The sequence below is a fragment of the Manis pentadactyla genome, chromosome 3 (assembly GCF_030020395.1).
Source record: "Manis pentadactyla isolate mManPen7 chromosome 3, mManPen7.hap1, whole genome shotgun sequence".
NCBI classification, from domain to species: Eukaryota; Metazoa; Chordata; class Mammalia; order Pholidota; family Manidae; genus Manis; species Manis pentadactyla.
Window position 1 is genome coordinate 129,645,855 of NC_080021.1, and position 16,205 is coordinate 129,662,059.

At 55.5% G+C, this 16,205-nt stretch overlaps 1 protein-coding gene across 4 annotated transcripts in view; it reads right to left on the bottom strand.

Annotated features, from left to right (window-relative positions):
* Positions 1 to 16,205, bottom strand: part of SEMA4D (semaphorin 4D) — a 98,505-nt gene that overhangs the window by 31,253 nt on the left and 51,047 nt on the right. For all 4 annotated transcript variants that reach the window (XM_036933086.2, XM_057498442.1, XM_036933085.2 and 1 more), the window contains 2 exons: positions 1,775 to 2,100; positions 490 to 635 (listed from right to left, as the gene is read on the bottom strand). In XM_036933086.2, the coding sequence (XP_036788981.2) occupies positions 490 to 635; positions 1,775 to 1,880 (252 nt within the window). In that variant the 5' untranslated portion in view covers positions 1,881 to 2,100. Of the gene's footprint in view, positions 1 to 489; positions 636 to 1,774; positions 2,101 to 16,205 lie in introns of those variants that run through there.

Here is a 16,205-nt window from a genome sequence, read left to right on the forward strand (position 1 = left end):
ATTTTGGTTACTGTGCAACAAAAGCAGTCCCTTCCTTTAGGAGATGACCAGGGCAACATTTATAGGCAAAAAGCATGTGTGCAGTTTGCTTCAAAGCATTCCGGGGAAAGCAGAGGCTGAGGCTGTGAGTGGAGAGGGGCTGAAGCCCTGGCCTGCAGGGGCTGCAATGGGTACAGGGCTCACCTGTACCACCCCCTGTACTCCTGTGTGTGCCTGAGACCTTTCATAGTAGCAAGCTCCAAAATCCAACATGAAAAGCAGGGGTCCTTGGGTGAGCTGCAGGCCCAGGAGAGATGGAGGCTGTGGGGGACACCCCGAGTCAGGACTGCAGGACGCAGGGCCCTCACCTGTGTGTGGGCAGGTAATCTTCTCCCAGCCATGCAGGACATGTGGGGCTGGGATAGGGGTGGGCAGCCCACATGGCCAAAGAAGGCCTGCCAGCCTAGGAGCCAGCATGCAGACGTAGGGAAGCAGGGAGCCATGCCGTACCTCGTGCTGCTTCTCAGAGATGTTGACTGCATTCAGGGCAAATAAGGCCTCCCGGGCGCCCACGTACAGGATGTCCTTGTCCTCACTTAGCAGCAAGGCTGAGTAGTTGAAGATGCCAGGCTCCTGAAACTGTGCCAGCTGCACCTCTGGAGGACAGAGGGTGGGGTCACAGGTGAGTGCACTAGGCATTTCTGAGCCTGGACACACCCCGAGGGCCTGGGGTCTGCTGCCATGGCAGCCAGCCCAGGCTGAGGCCAGAAATCAGGCACCTCTGGGTGGAGCGCTTTGGTCATTCACAAGCCACTAAGTGAATGGGCCCCCAGGAGGCCCCAGCCACCACACCCCACCCCTCCTGCTCCCTCCAGTTCAGGCAAGCTCCAAACCCCAGACTCAGGGTGGCCTCCTGGCAGGTGACCTCCCAGGAGTGTGACCTCCTGGCAGTGTGATCTCCCTGCAGCATGACCTCAGGGGGCTACAGGCAGACACCTCCAGCAGCCTTTCTGCCTCTCATCAAACCCTTGTCTGTGTGTTTAATCCCCCAAAGATTAGGTGTACAAAGACTGTAGGATTTTAAGATTTTCTCTTTCAGGAAAAAAGTGATTTACCTCAAAACCTTTAAAAAGTCAATTTCAGTGAATATACCCCTTGCCCCAGAACACTCAAGGAACAAATGACTTTTCCCTTGGTAGGTGGCTGCCTCAACACTGCCCTGGACTGAGGTTCAGTGGTGAGTGGTCCCAGGGGTGGTGGGAATGGATCGACCCACTGTTTAAGGAGCTTTTGCTTCCTGGCCACCTGAGCACCTGCTTGAGTGTTTGGAATCTGGCTTTCCACATCTCACCCAGCTCAGGTTCATCAGCGGGCGAGTTCACACTTCCTGCTCTGCTTCTGCCTGCACCAGAGAAGGGCTTCCCCAGGATGTCCCTGCCGAGCACTGCAGGGAAGCTCAGCCCTGCCAACTGCTTGTCACGGGAGAGGAGCTCAAGCCCCTGGGGCTAAGAACTCCCAAGAGAGGAAATAGGACAGAAGCTAATGAACAGCAAAGGAAAGCAACTGGCCTGCTCATGGCACAGTTAACTGGACACTGTAGTTTGTGCCTGGCAGCATGCACCAAACATCATCAGGTCCAAGGCGGGGCAAGCTTCCTCTCGGGGGCCTGGACCAGCCCTGCAAGTTCCAGTAATGGCAGCATGGCCCGCTCAGATGGGCAGGAGCACAGGCCAGCCGCTCAAGCGAGCAGCCCATTAGTGACCGAGCAGAGTGGCCCTTTGCTCGCTGCCCTCACCTCTGTGCTCCCATGTGATCCTAGGTACAGGAGCAAAGGCTGCCGCTGTCCCCAACACCACGGCCAGGGCGCTGAGCAGCCCCCTGACAGGGGGACACATCCTCATGGGCAGGGCTGCAGCAGGGGCTTCCACAGCCAACACTCGCCGGGGAGCACCCGGTGGACGCTGGGGACACTGCTCAGAGACCCCGGGCTGGGGTCCGCAGCCCAGCCTGGAGCTGGTGGGCCACACAACCCCTGGTGACCCGCATTTCCCAGCTGCTGTCACACTGCAGACGTCACAGGTTCTTACACGGCAGGCTTCCTCACGGCCTTCTGAAGAAAATCTGGAAGACAGGAAAAAGGAAGAGGTTTCAGGGCAAGTGCGGTAGTAGTACCCACTTTCTGTTGCTTGGCTGCTCTCACCATATCACCAGCCACAGACCAACTGCTTAAGGGCGGGGCAGGGAGGGGTGGGGCAGGGAGGGGCAACCCGCATAGACGGGCCTCTGACACCTGGGAGAAAGCCCAAGTCGCTAGAGTCAGCGCAGGGTGGAGTGGGGCGCCTGGCCGCCCCTCCGCCCTCGTGGCCCTCATGTCCAGCTGGTGATGTGATGGCAAGGGAGGGGGGGCCAGGGTTTCAGTTTCCCTCAGAGGCTCTGGCTTCCAAACTCCTACAGTACTCACGCAGGAAATTGGCCAGAGCCAGAGCAGAGAGCTGCACAAGGCTGAGCTGCAGGAGAGCACACACAGGCACATTCACACAAGCAAGCACACACCCACACATGCGCAAGTGCATGCACACCCACATGTGTAAACATACATACGTGCAAGCACAGGCACACACAGCAACTCACATGTGCTAGCAGTCACAAAGGTATGCACACCACACATGCAAGTACACATAGCATACTCGCATGCAAACACACACATGAACACGGGCATGTGCACACATACGTATACACACACGTGCACAGAAGCAGGCAAGGCTTTGCCATGCAAGAGTGGTTGACCTCCTGCAGGGCACAGCCACCCCTAGTGGCCTCACTCCCCCAGCCTCCCCCTAAAAGCCTGCATGTCATGGAAAGCGTGGTCATGGGCTCTGACTGGTCCCTTTTTGGAAGAACAGGCCTGGGATGAATGGAGAGACTATGGGGCTGGGGTCCATGGCACTCCTGGCATGCACACTCTGCCCCAGCTCCACAGCTGCTCGGTCACACACATCAGCTGCAGGGTTCCCTACAGTGAGCTGCAGGTCAGCCTGGCTGCAGCTCAGCGAAGCAGGGTGATAAAGGAGTGGGGTTTCCCCGTGACCCAAGAAGGCCCCACCAGGATCCCAGTGGGACTCTTGAGGTGGACCTATACCCACTTCTCAGGAAGGAGCTTATGCTGCAGTGCTGGCCAAGGGTGGCAGGACCCTCCCCTACCACATCTGGGGAACACAAGGCACAGCGGACCCTTGAACCACAGACATGCTGACCCTTGACCTCTTCATGCCCAGTTCCCTCTCCTGCAAGATGGAGGACCAGCCCACCTCCTCATGCCCCTGCCACCCAACCTCTCCCTGGAGATCCTGGTGTCCTCACCTCCTTCTCCTCCTTCCATCCCAGATCTATCAGTCCAACTGACATGCTGGGCTCTTCCCTGGATCCTTCCCCTCACCCCCCAGGACCATCAGCTCCCTGACTTCACCATCCCTCAGGTGCCCTCACTCCCTCCTCAGCTTCCTTTCCTGGCTCCCCTTCCCCACAGCCCCTGCAACCCACCTTCTACCAGTGCTTGTCCAGCCACCCGCCCACCGCTGCCTGACACCTGCCAAGAGAGAGTTTTGGAAGAATTTTTGGCTTCCTCTTCATCTAGTCAAGTCACCGCCTCCAGGAAGCCCTCCCAGGCTCCTTCCTCATCCCACCCAGGGAGTCACCTTTCTCACCCCCAGGTCCTTATCTCGCCCCCAAAGCCCAGCACACTCCACAGCTTGCCTTGGCAGCACTCTGGGCTTAATGGATCTTTATGTTCATTATATTTAGGTTTCACCTGCGTGCATGAGGCCCTACCACTTCCCAAAGGAAGGATTCACAGCGGACTTTCAGGGCAAGCACTTGCCCACTGGAGACAGTGGGGGTGGGCCGGGCCTCATGTGTTCACCCACCTTCCTTGCTCAGGCACCTGCTCTGTACTTCCTCTCCCTAGCCTGGAGACATGCCTGGCCAGGTCTCCTGCTCTCCACCCTGATGTGACTATGCTGGCCCTCAAGTCAGGGAGCAGGTGCCCCTCATTTTCTCCAGGGCCCAGCACATCGTGGGAGCAGGTCAGCACCTCTTTTCTGCAAAGGGCTGGGCAGGGCATGCTTTTCAGCTTTTCGAGTCCTTCAGCTTCTGTCCCAGCTACTGGAGTCCACCACAGTATTGCAAAAGCAGCCACAGAAGAGCATGAATGGATGAGCGTGGCTGTGTGCCACCACAGCTATTTACAGAAACAGGTGCCGTCTGCAAGCAAGCCCTTCACTGGGAATCCACAGGGATGACCAGCTCAGACACCCCACTGCAAGGGCATATCCTAATCTAAACTCAACACCAGATGCACCCAGAAGCCAGGAGGAGGCCAGAGGGAGGAAGAGGCTGCTTCATGGAGCAGCTGTGAGTGCGCAGGGAGCCAGCTCCCAGAAGCACTCGCCTTGCGGAGACACACGTCGCCCCAGCCCTGGGTGGGGACCCTGCTCTTCCACACTCAGTATGGGAATGAGGCACACAGTGACTCTGGAAGCCCAGAGCAGGTAAGGGCTCTTCAGCTGTGGGCTTTCCTGCACACTCAAGAAGCCGCGTGTCAGGAGTGAGCATTCCAACTCCCCCAGGGGAAAGAGGCACACTGAGACTGGAGCCCCTTAGGAAGACAGGCTCCACAACGCCACTGCCAGTCCTACACCTAATGGTGCTGGGCCATGAGATGGGCACAATCCCGCTTTAATGTCAGGAGAATGTAACTCAGAGGGGGCTCTGCTCCTGTCAGGGGCCTGTCAGCACCTGTCACGTGGCAGCTTTCTACCCGAGGAGACTTGAATTGAGTCAGGGCCCATGGCAGAGAAAAAAGAAGGCATAGCCAGCAGCCAGCAAGAGCAAGAGCTGGGTCAAGGAACTGTGCCGACATGTGCCTGCATAGGTATATGCAGGCACCTGTGTATGTGTGCATATGTGCATGTGCATATGCATATGCGAACTGCACACGTGTGCATATCTGAGTATGTGGGGCTATGTGCATCTGTATATGCGCATACATGTCTGTGCATGTGTCTGAGCGTGTACATGTATTTGCACATGCATCTGTGTGCATCTGCACATATATATGCATCTATGCATCCATTTGTATATACATATGCATGTGTACTCATGTATGGACATATCTGTGTGTGCGTGGTGTATGTACAGCACAAAAATTCTGACCTAATGCTGCAGTCTTAGATGTGATTGCGACTGCCAGCTGGGGCCCTGTAAGACAGGAACTACAGGACAGCAGGTGCTCTCTGGGGCCTCTCGCACCCACCCCAGGCCTTGACTTCCCTTCCTTGGACTGGCTGTCTGCAGCTGAGGCAGGCCCCAGAGGAGGCACATAAGACATCGAGGCTTCTCTGAGCAACAGGATGCTAAGCCAACATTAAACATGCCCTCCCCAGCATCCCTAGGGATCCTGTGAAAGGGGGTCCTGGTGACAGCTGCAGATGGCTGCCTGGGGAGCCTGCACTAGGTTCTTATCTCCGGGGTGTGCCCAGACAGGGCAGGTGAGGCTCTGCTCCCCCTCCAGGTCCTGCAGCCAGGGCAGTGGGGCAACACACCTGCCTTGCCTTCTCTGCTGGGCCAGAAGCAGAGAGCGGGACTGCCTCCCCCAGATCGTGCCCTGCCAGTGCCAGCACCAGCCCGCCGACTCCTAGCCTGTGCCCCTCACCCACCCTCAGGCTGCCCCCTGCCCCTAGGCTCCCCTTGCTCAAACCATGCCCCCACCTCCAGCTCCCTTCCCCACCCCCTGACTATACTGATGTCACCACCTTGCAAAAATGGCCTTGTCCCCTCAGGAATCAGGATGGGTTTTAGGGGCTCTCTGTCACACATGTAACAAATAGGTGACCACTTCACCTTGAGTTCCCCTAGAACCTGGAACCATCCTGGGAGCGCGCTCAGCTCCAGGAACACCTGCTGGACTCACTCAGCTGCCAGGATGGCATTCTGGGACACTGCTCACCCTCCAGCCAACGTGTGCAACCTAACAGAACACCCTGACACACCTTCCCGCGCACTCCTTCACCCAAACCTGGGCATGGGTGGGCCATGCATGCGTCAATGGGAGCCAGGAAGGACACAGAGGGCAGCGGGTGGTAGGTACACATGCCAGTCAGTCAGCCAGTTGGCAATGACAAGAGGCTGGTGCAGAGAATGGCAGAGGTGGGTGGGTGACTGTCATGGCAGAGAGGCCAGGGGAAGGAGGGGTCACCCCTGTGACAGCACTAGGCCTTCCCACATGGGTACACAATGCTGCCTCCTAGAGGGCAGGTGGTGCTTGCATGGGTCCCAGGCCCCAGCTTTGCACAGGGGACAATAAATAACCCTCCTCCACTGGCCTGGTTTTTCCTGCTGGCACCTGCAGAGCGGCCACCAGTCTCATCAGACTGGACACTGGCTCCTGGAGGATGGAGGAGCTGTACTGGGAAATGGCTGGTCCGCCCCATGGGGAGGAAGACTCATCACAGATGCCACCCCCGGAGATGTTTCCCAGGTGCCAGAGGACAGCATCTACATGGAGATCATCTGAAACGCCACTGAACCTGGCTTCGGTCCCCGCTTGACATGTGCAGATGGCATCCTCAGGAAAGGTCGCTTTAAGTGGAATTTATTTGCATTCTTAATTTCCCCCACCTTATAAAACATTCCCAGCTTCCAAGTTAGCTTCAAGAATGCTTACCTCTACTAATAAAGAAATGAAAATTAAAATACCCATTTATTTGTAACAAAGCAGAAATTTCACAGTGCGGCCAGCGGTGCTGGTGCAGGGACATGGGCGGCACTCGGAGTTCCCGACGGAGTGTGCATGCCTATGCACAAGCCCAGCGTGCAGAGGCCAGTGCACGAGGATGGCCCTGGAGGGCAGCGGGCACAGGGCACCAGCCCGTGAACACACTGTACCTGACCACACGTAGCAGGTGATGTGGAGCACAGGCCAGGATGGCCCGTGGGCTGCTGGTCTGCACACACACAAGGACACACATGCACATATACAGGGACACACACAGGTACACACACATGAACACACACATACACGGACACACATCCAACTGTTAACAGTGGTTACCTCTTGGGGTGGGGAGGAGCAGCCAAGGAACTCAGTTTTTATGTTTGGTTTTAAAGAACGAATTGCAGTTTTACATTGCTTTGTAAAAAAGAGTTAATAGATTTAAAATGTATGTCCTCTCACTATTCTGCAGTAGGAGTGCATCAGCGTGGGGAGTGGCACGTCCTGGGGAGCCCCCATGCTGACCTGTTTCCTGTTGGTGTCTATTCTCGCCAGGTCTTTGCCCTTTTTTACATTAACACAGAAAATAAGACCTAGCTTCTTTTCCTGCATGCTTTTTACGGCAACAAGGTGGAAATAACATGAGAGTCACTCTGTTAGGCCTTCACGCCAGACTCTCACAGTGCTGACACAGCACAGGGCAGAAAAAGCCATCCTCACTCCCGCTGCCTTACATCCAAGGATTCCAAAGTATTTCTTTAAAATAAAGGGACCAACAAACAAAATCCAAAGACCAATGATCTAAGGGGGGAAAAAAACAACAACAAAAATACTTGTAACACAAGTGCTGGGGCTTGGAATTCCTAATGAACGCGGCCATCTAACCAACCAGAGCTGGCTACATAGCAGGCACTCAAGACACGTATCCACGTGCCCATATGCCAGCAAACACAGGAAGCGCCAAGCATCCCTAAGGAAGGAAAACTGGGCTCATTAACACTGCCCCCAAACTGGCCAACAGGGTGCAATGGTGCCACTCACAGCAAACAGGGCCCACCACGGCAGCAGGCCTGTTGGGAAGCCAGCCCATCCACAGACCTGAGGGACCGGCAGGGACGGAGGAGAAACGGGCGCTTTCCTGCTGTCTTTACAGATAACCTAACCATTTCCCTTTCTTCTAAATCTGGAAAGACATTATTGACCATGTATTAACTGGCCAAAATTAGGATCAATCACAAAATGATACAAATCCAGGACAGGGTGACACTGAGAGCCCCCTTTTACATCAGACCTCACTGATGACCTCCAAGGCCATCCCAGAAGGGAAGCTGGAGCTTTTCAGTGCCCAGCCCAGGGGCCGCAGGCCCAGAGACACACAGAGTGGGCAGACAGTGGAAGGAGGGAGGGAGGGAGGAAGGGGCAGGCCCTGTCGGAGCTCCAGGTGCTGGCACCTATGGAGTCGCCCTGTCTAGCCCCTGTGCACACACGCAGGGCCCCGGGGGCCAAGCTGAGGACCGAGCCCTTCCCCACTAGGCTTCTGAGGTGTCAGCCTTCCTACACCGGAAGCAGGTGGAGGAACTGAATGATTGTACCCATATCTGTGCCCCTCAAAATGTCCTACAGTCATTTCAAGGACAGAGTCTGCAGAAATCTGTGTTCTGAAAATAATGGGAAACAAGAATATTCAAACACTTAAACGGTCTGTCCACATAAACTCAGCATCGCTGCTGGAAAGGCAGTGATAAGAAACTCCTGCCACTTAAAAAAAACAGACTGGGCCCCGGCAGCTGATGTGCCCCAGGGTCAGCATGGTATTCGTACACTTGTGTGAACAGGCAGAGGAGTGAGTGTGCAGTTGCTCACCTGTGCACAAAGGAAGTGCAGCCAGGCCTGGAGCTGACCCCCAACCACTGACTGCTGCCCCCGCCCTGCAAAATAAGCCAAGCTTGACCCACTGTCACAGTCAGCCATCAATCCAGAAAGCCCCCTTCAACCGTCTATTAGACCTCTGGTTTGCAGCCTTCAGAACTCATCCTCGCTGAAATCCAAAGGCATGAGGTGAAGCAGCAGAGATATGTGTAACATGTAGACGAAAATACGATTTCCTGAAGAGTCCATTCATTTAGATTGCCATTTCTCTTTGTGTTTAAGCCGAACAGAAGCATGTCCACAGTGGTGCGAGCTTCTGTAGCATGTCTGTTAGCCCTTCACAGTGCAGGACAGGGCCCTCAGAATCAGGACCCCCAAGGCCAGTGAGCTCACTCACTAGTGGACACAGAGAGCCAGGCAACAGCAGGGGCCCCTGTGTAGTATTAGTGATGGCTTAGACTGGTTGTGACTTTGAGTGACCAACATATTTTTTAAACCTCAGAGTAAGTGCTAGCATCTTTTGTGGTTGGAGTTTTTGTTTTCTTTTGCTTTAAGAGCTTATACAACCTTTGCTGTTTCTCTAAAGGCAGATGAGAAGAAGAAGGGGCTCCCCGGACGCATGGCTGATACACCCCCACCCCCCCCAGGAGTGGGACCCCCTGTGCTGTGGGTGTGGGTTGCAATGCAGGGGAGGTGTTGGCAGACCCCACTAACTGCTGGGTTCACCTGTTCACACAGGCAGGTGGGCCCAGCAGCAAAAACCCTCAAGGGAACAAGAGAGCAATTCACACACAAATGAGGTGTAGATAAACAACGTGAGTTCCAAGAATTTTAAAACCATAAACTCCTCTCTTCTACATATTCAATAAGCTTTGTCACTTAAATAAATTAACACCCAGAGCTGCCTGTTCTGTGACTAGACAAAGTATGGGTCGCAGTCACCCTGATTCCATGGTATTAGACCACAGGTGACGGCAGCTTAGGGCACCCACCCAACTGTCTTCTTGAAACTCACACAACACACCCTCATTTTCTGCCTCCAAGCCAAGTCTCCGTATCTACTGTCCACCATGCACCTCCAGCCATCTGGCACCTAAGTAAAAACACACACTTCGGCTTCAGTCAACCATGAGGCCCTGGCACCAGCTGTCTGCACCCTTTGCCACAGTGATTTTTTTCTTTTCTCCCATAAAAACCCACAAGCCATAACTAGGTATCATCATACTGAAGAATGCAGAAGACATTCCCACGTAATTACTAATCACGTTGTACCAACCACACATAACTTCTCATAATGTACATGGAAAGATGCAACATCTGCAAAATAAAGAAATTAAACTGGTCCATAAAGAGAAAGTGGGCTTTACCCCAGCACCACATCCCCACTGGTGTAGGATGCCTATGCAGATGGCAGCTGCCCAATGACCATCTATGACACAGGCACAAAGCCCAGGCGGGGCCCGTCGCATGGGCGCCCTACCTGTGTTCTGCAGATGTGAAGGCCCCTTGCCCCAGCAGTGGCCAGGTGGTCTCTTCTGCATGTGAAAAAGCCACAGGTAGATGGGGCCAGAGCACAGGGATCGGAGGTCTGAACCACGTGGGTTGAGGCCTGGCTTCTCCATTTTACCAGCTGTGAGTCCTGGGGAAAGTTGCCAGGTCTCTCTGTGCCTGTTTCCTTCTCCAGAAAGTGGGCCTAATAACAGTGCCTATCATATGTGGTTGTTATGAGTACCTATGGGTAACCTCTGTGAAGAGCTTGCCCTGGGGCCTGCCTGGCACCTGGAAAGCACTGCCTGAGCATTACCTCTGACTCTTCCCACCAGTGGAACGGGCCCAATAATGCCCACCCGCTATGAACACTCAGTGGGATATAAAAAGCAGGGTCTGGCGCCAGCATGTCGAAGCTCCCTGCACCCTAGTGACTGGGGCTCCACCAGCCTCCTCTGCCCACAGGGAGCTCAGGGCTTGGCACCTGGGTTTGCCTGGGGCTATGTCCTTGCTCTCCTGGGACAGGGTCCCTGCCTGCCACTGCAGTTCTTGTTGTAGACAAGGAAGGGGGTCCCAGGCCCCTTCTGCTCAACCTCCTGCTCCCAGCCTAGAAGCCTGTCCCGGAGGTGCCAGGGCCGCATGAAATGGGGACCCCCAGTGGCAGTCAGCACACCTTCTTCCCCATGTGCCCTGTCCAGATGGGCCTGCACATTAAAGCAAGACGCCGTCCTCTCCTCGGAGGAGCTCAGCCTGAGACAGGCTCGCAGCAATGGCAGTGACAAGGGCCAGGCAGCACCCATGTTCATGGGACAACCTCTCTGGGAGCCAATGACAGAGCCTGCTGGAAACTTCTGACCAGCCATTCTCCAGCAGGAATTTAGCTGGACACATACCTACATGTGCAAGCGGCCCAAGTCCAAGGCTATTCAAAAGGAAAATTTTGGAAAGACCCAGAAGTCCATCATCACATGTGCGAGTGGGCACATACCTGTGTGTACACATGTATGTATACTGTCCCCACCTAAACTGACACATATACCATTGTGGCCCAACGACAGGATGGAGCACTACACAGCTGTCACAACGAACAGAGGCCACGGAGATGGAAGGATGTCCAAGAAGCTTAGCTCAGCAGCAATTAATGTTCCCAACAGCAGGTCCAGTACAGCTCCGTCTGTGTGGTCACCTGGTATGTGACCACTTGGTGTGTGTGCTTGGTCAGATCAGAACTGAACCAAGGGCCTGTTGCCAGTGAGAGGGCAGAGACAGGCTGTGGTCTGCAGTAGGACTATGCTTCATTTTTCACTATTTGTATTTCTTAGGACTACCTGAATTTTTACCTTAAGTATATAATCTCCTTAATTAAAATATTTTTAACCTGATATTAAGAGGTATTAAATGTCAAAATCTGGAAAGTAAAGGGAAGGCCAGAGAAAACATTTCTGGTTATTTCAAAGACTATTAAAATATGATTCCTTTTCTGAAGTTGGAAGTTTCTGGCTGATCTGACATGTTGTTTGACCTTCTTCGGAGAACCTCTGGCAGAGGAAAGCATCCCAGTGCAGGTGAGTGAGGCAGAATCACAGCCCGTGGGTGGGGGAGCCTGGCTGGCAGCTGCAGGGCAGCAAGAACAAATACCTGGAAGTCCCGGAAAGAAGGACTCCTGGGCTGGCCAGGGCAGCAGCTGTGTGAACTGCACCTCACTGCATGTGGTGTCAGGTGCAGCTGAGCACCCTTCATGGCCGTGCTGCCCTCCATGATTAGATACGACCATGCTGGATGTTCAGATTGTTGCTATTTCCCACTTAAAATTCACTTTTAAAGACTTTTTTTTTTTTTTTTTAGGAGAGCAAGGTAGAGGCTTTTATTTAGAGAGAAAGCGAGAGCACAGAGCTCCTGGCTCAGGCCAGGAGGGGACAGGAGAGCCCCCTAAAGGCTGATTTTAACCACAAGCAAAGCTTGACCTAGAAGCTCTTCTGTCTAGAAGGCAGAGCCTACCTGCAGAGACCTGGGCACCACACAGAGGACACTGTGGGATGGCCACAGGTCTGCCCTTTCACCTGTGGGGGGCAGGAAACAGGCTCAGAACACTCACACATCACACCCGCAAGTCGGCTGCCACCTCCCGGAAATGGCACAGGCGATGCGCGAGACTTTCATATGGCTGTCTTCTACGCTGTCCCATTAATCGTGCTGTTTCTGAAAAGGTGCACACTGTCTGCTATAAAGCAGCCAACATCTAGCAAAACATCTGTGCACTTCTTTCAAGCCAACTGGATGCTTTAATTGAGTTCCTGTTTTTTCTCCCCCTTACAGGAGAGGAAGTGAAATGTGGTGGCCAGAGGGCAGCTCTGAGTCCAACCTGCCTAGGTTCAGATAGTGCCACCACTGCACAGCTGAGTGACCCAGAACATCTCCCGAGACCTCCCCAGCCCCTCCCCCAGCCAGGACTCCTCCCCAGCCTATCCCCTTTCCAGTCCCTCCCCCTACCCGGCCCCCCAGCCTCTCCCCAGCCCCTCTCCCTCCCCAGCCCCACCCCAGCCTCTCCCCAGCCCCTCCTCTCTCCAGCCCCTCCCCCAGCCTCTCCCCAGCCCCTCCTCCTCCCCAGCCCAGCCTCTCCCCAAGCCACTCCCCTCCCCAGCCACTCCCAGGCCCCGCCCCTCAGCCCCTTCCACCTCCCCCAGCTACTCTCTGCCAGCCTCCTCCCCTCCTGTCACACCCACCGGCCAAATCCTTGTCTAGCGCTTGGCTCATGCCAGGGTAGAACTGCCCTCAGAGAACAGAGGCCTGGACTCAGCCCGGTTTCACTTACTGACTCTTGCAATAAATTAAGCAAGAAGAATAATGTACTTCCCACCAAAAGGCAAAGGCGAGAAAGTGATGACCGGTAACAGCAAGGCTGAGGTACTGCTGGATTCCACCAGCCGGTCACACCTGGGGGTTCTATCAGCTTTGCCACACTCATGCCCACACTGTGAGTTGCCAAGGGCACTCGTGGCACCTTGAGACGGGAGGTTGCCCACATCACCCATGCCGAACTTCTGGAGCACACACATGCCTGACCATACTCTGGACATCTAAGGGCGCCCCTCGGCATGGGCCCAGAGACTCAGACCAAATTCCACAGCCCTGGGGCACCCCCATGGGGCTCCAGCCATGTGGCCCCACTGCCTCCAGGAGCAGCAGCGACAATGCCCACCTCACGCCCCCAATCTCTCAGCACCCTGGTGAGACACGTGTTTGGCGCTGTGTCCAGGAGAAGCAGACTCAGAAAAGGCAAACTGCTTCAGCACTTCCGTCAGAGCTGGGGTGCTCTCCCTCGGAAGTCAGCGTCACCCCCAGGCCTCATCAGCATGTCCCGGGTCTGGAACCAGCCACTGCCCTGGGCTGCTGCTCCCTCTCCAGGAACTTGACAGAGATGGCGGGTCCCAGCCGCACCAGCGCCTCAGAAATGGTGGCTCCTTCTCCCTACCATCTGCTGGGTGGTGAAGGTGCCCCTGAATCTGCCCAGAACCATGAGAACCTGAGGCTGGCTCAGAACTGAGCTCTGGGCCACCCAGCCAGTGTCCTACACCCAAGTGCTCACAGTCCCCCAAGTGACCTCAGGGGAGTGCATGAGGTTCTCCCAGACACTAGACTCCTCCCCTGTTCACAGCCTAGGGAGGAGGATGTCTCTCCTTTCAGCCACAGCAGGAGGGATGAGCCTGGGAGACTCAACAAGTCCAGGCCTGGGCCGGGATTTCTTTTTTAAGTCTCAAAACCACAAAATGCCACTCTCTTTGCCTTCATCTTCACTGATTCCCTAAAAGTACACAGCAGAATTACAAAGCTGGGCCAGCCTGACCCCAGGCTGCCATCCAACTTGAGTCAGCAGGGCTGACTGGGCAGGAGGCCCTCTCCTTGCAATTGGCCTTCCTCCTGGGATGTGTGGCCTTTGCTCCCGGATTAGCAAAACCCACCAGGGAATCCACATGCCCCAAAGCGCAGTGAAGGCCCCAGGACACAAGGAACGTCAGCATCTGGGTGCTGTGGGCTGTAGCTTCCACACCAATTTGGCCCTGGAGTCAGCTGAGCCCCTTGCCTTGTCATTTTGAGACTCTGTTGCCTCTGATCCATCTTCAACTCACACATCAGTGGTGGCCCATGGCCCCTGCAGGTGGGTGAACTGGCTTCCCAGGGGCCTCAGAACAAGGCAAGTGGCACCCACACATGGAGACGTGAGGAGGGGAAGCAAACACTGCCGCCCCACCCCCCAGGCCTGGGAAGGTCTGGTTTTCTAAGCAGGTTGGGGGAGTGGCTGGGGGAGGTGGAGGGGCTGGGGAAGCACTGGGATGCTCCCAGCTGCTAAGATACTCACTGGCCAACCATCTCCATAAGCCATCAAGACAATTCCAAGCCACCAGTGGAGGCGCACCCTGATCTAAGCGCCACTGCCCATAACTCTAGGGGTCCACGAGGCCAGCATTGGGCGTGGCCCCCTCCTCCCATCACTCCGCCCATTGTGGCTCTTCTCCCATCTTCCAGATGCTTCCAGGCCCAGCTGCCGTGGCTATTGCACCCTCCCAGGGAGTAAGAGGGGCAGCCGACCTCAAGTGAAGCAGGTTCCACCCGGAGGAGCCTGGTCTGCCTGCCTTGCCAGCCGCCAGGGTGCTGCCGAAGCCTCCGGGGAGGTCAGCCACAGACAGAACAGACCCTGCCTTGCAGGGAGTGGGTCATCAGAGCAATACAGCTGTGTTCAAAAGAGTAAGTGCCCACCTCCCTGAAGGTGGCAGCAAGGTGCCTGGGTAACCTCTGCTGAAGCCCTGCTGTGAAATGAGGCGCACGTCACAGTGAACCCAGCACAAGCAACCAAGCAGACCCCAGACCTTAGAATCCAGGGATTCCCTCTGCAGCCTCCACACGGGAAGGAGGCACACCACCGGTGCCAAGCCACCACTAGCTGGCCCTGGCCCCTCAGGCTGCAAGCTGCCCTGCTGCCTAGTCTGATGGTGCCAGGACCCCAGGAAGGTCCAGTGCTCCCAGCTGGGCCCCCCCACAGCAGCTAGGGTGTTCCTCTTCTGAGCCCTGTGTCTCTTCCAGATGATTCAGGACGTGGGACATGGAAAAGCAGCAGCAGGTGTGTCACTGTCACAGGATGGCCTTCCAGGGGGCAAAGCTCGGCCAAGTGACCCTCCCTCTGTCTCCTGCAGGCCTCCCAGGGACCAGGCTGGGGAGCAGTTAGCAATAAGCAGGAACAGAGGCAGAGTGGTCTCCTTAATTCCAGCCAGAAGCACAGATCCTCACAATTGATGAGGACCAAAATCAACTGAAAAATCTAGAAGTTCTAGAACATTCTTACACTATGAAAAGCGGCTTACAGCCCCATGAGGGCCCTGCCACCCAGTCCCCGCAGAGGATGGTGTCTTGGCCCAGCACAACTCAGCTCCTGCCTGTGACAGCACAGAGGCCAGGTGCCTTTCTCAGTGGGCATCACAGCCTCTGGGGGCGGCACACACTGGCCACCTTGCAAATGCTAGGCGCCCTCACCCAGTGACAAGGGACATGTGGAAAAGATGCAGGAACAGAATAGAGGGGACCCCAAATGTGGCCCTGGGCAGTGCCAACCAGAGGAAAGGGCTGTTTTCCCATATTCTGGGCCCCTTTCCTAAAAAGCTGAGGAAATGTAACTCATTGTGCTTCACTGATCTGTTTCTGGCTGTCAGGCTTATCCAGCCAATGGAAAGTGCGTGTGCACACATAAGATGGCCCCGTCCTGCTGATGGTGACATGGCTTGGGGGACTCACTGCTGCAGAGCTGTACCTAGAGCTTTGCCAGCTGGCTGTGCCATCCTCCTAGGCAGAGCCAAGGGCCACCCCATGAAGGCCAACGCTCTGGTTTCTGGATACGCTCTCTGCCAAGGGGTGGTATGTCCCAGCAACAGAGACCACATTGTGCCTCCCGACTGGCACAACCCATGCTGAGCACCAGAGGCCTGCGGAAGTGCAGCTCCGGCCTGTGTGTCTGCCAGATCCCTGATGACACCCTCTCCCAAGACAGTTCCATGGAGGCAGCCCCCCAACCCCCACAGGGGCTCAGTCCTCCCGCCAGGGGAACGCTCAC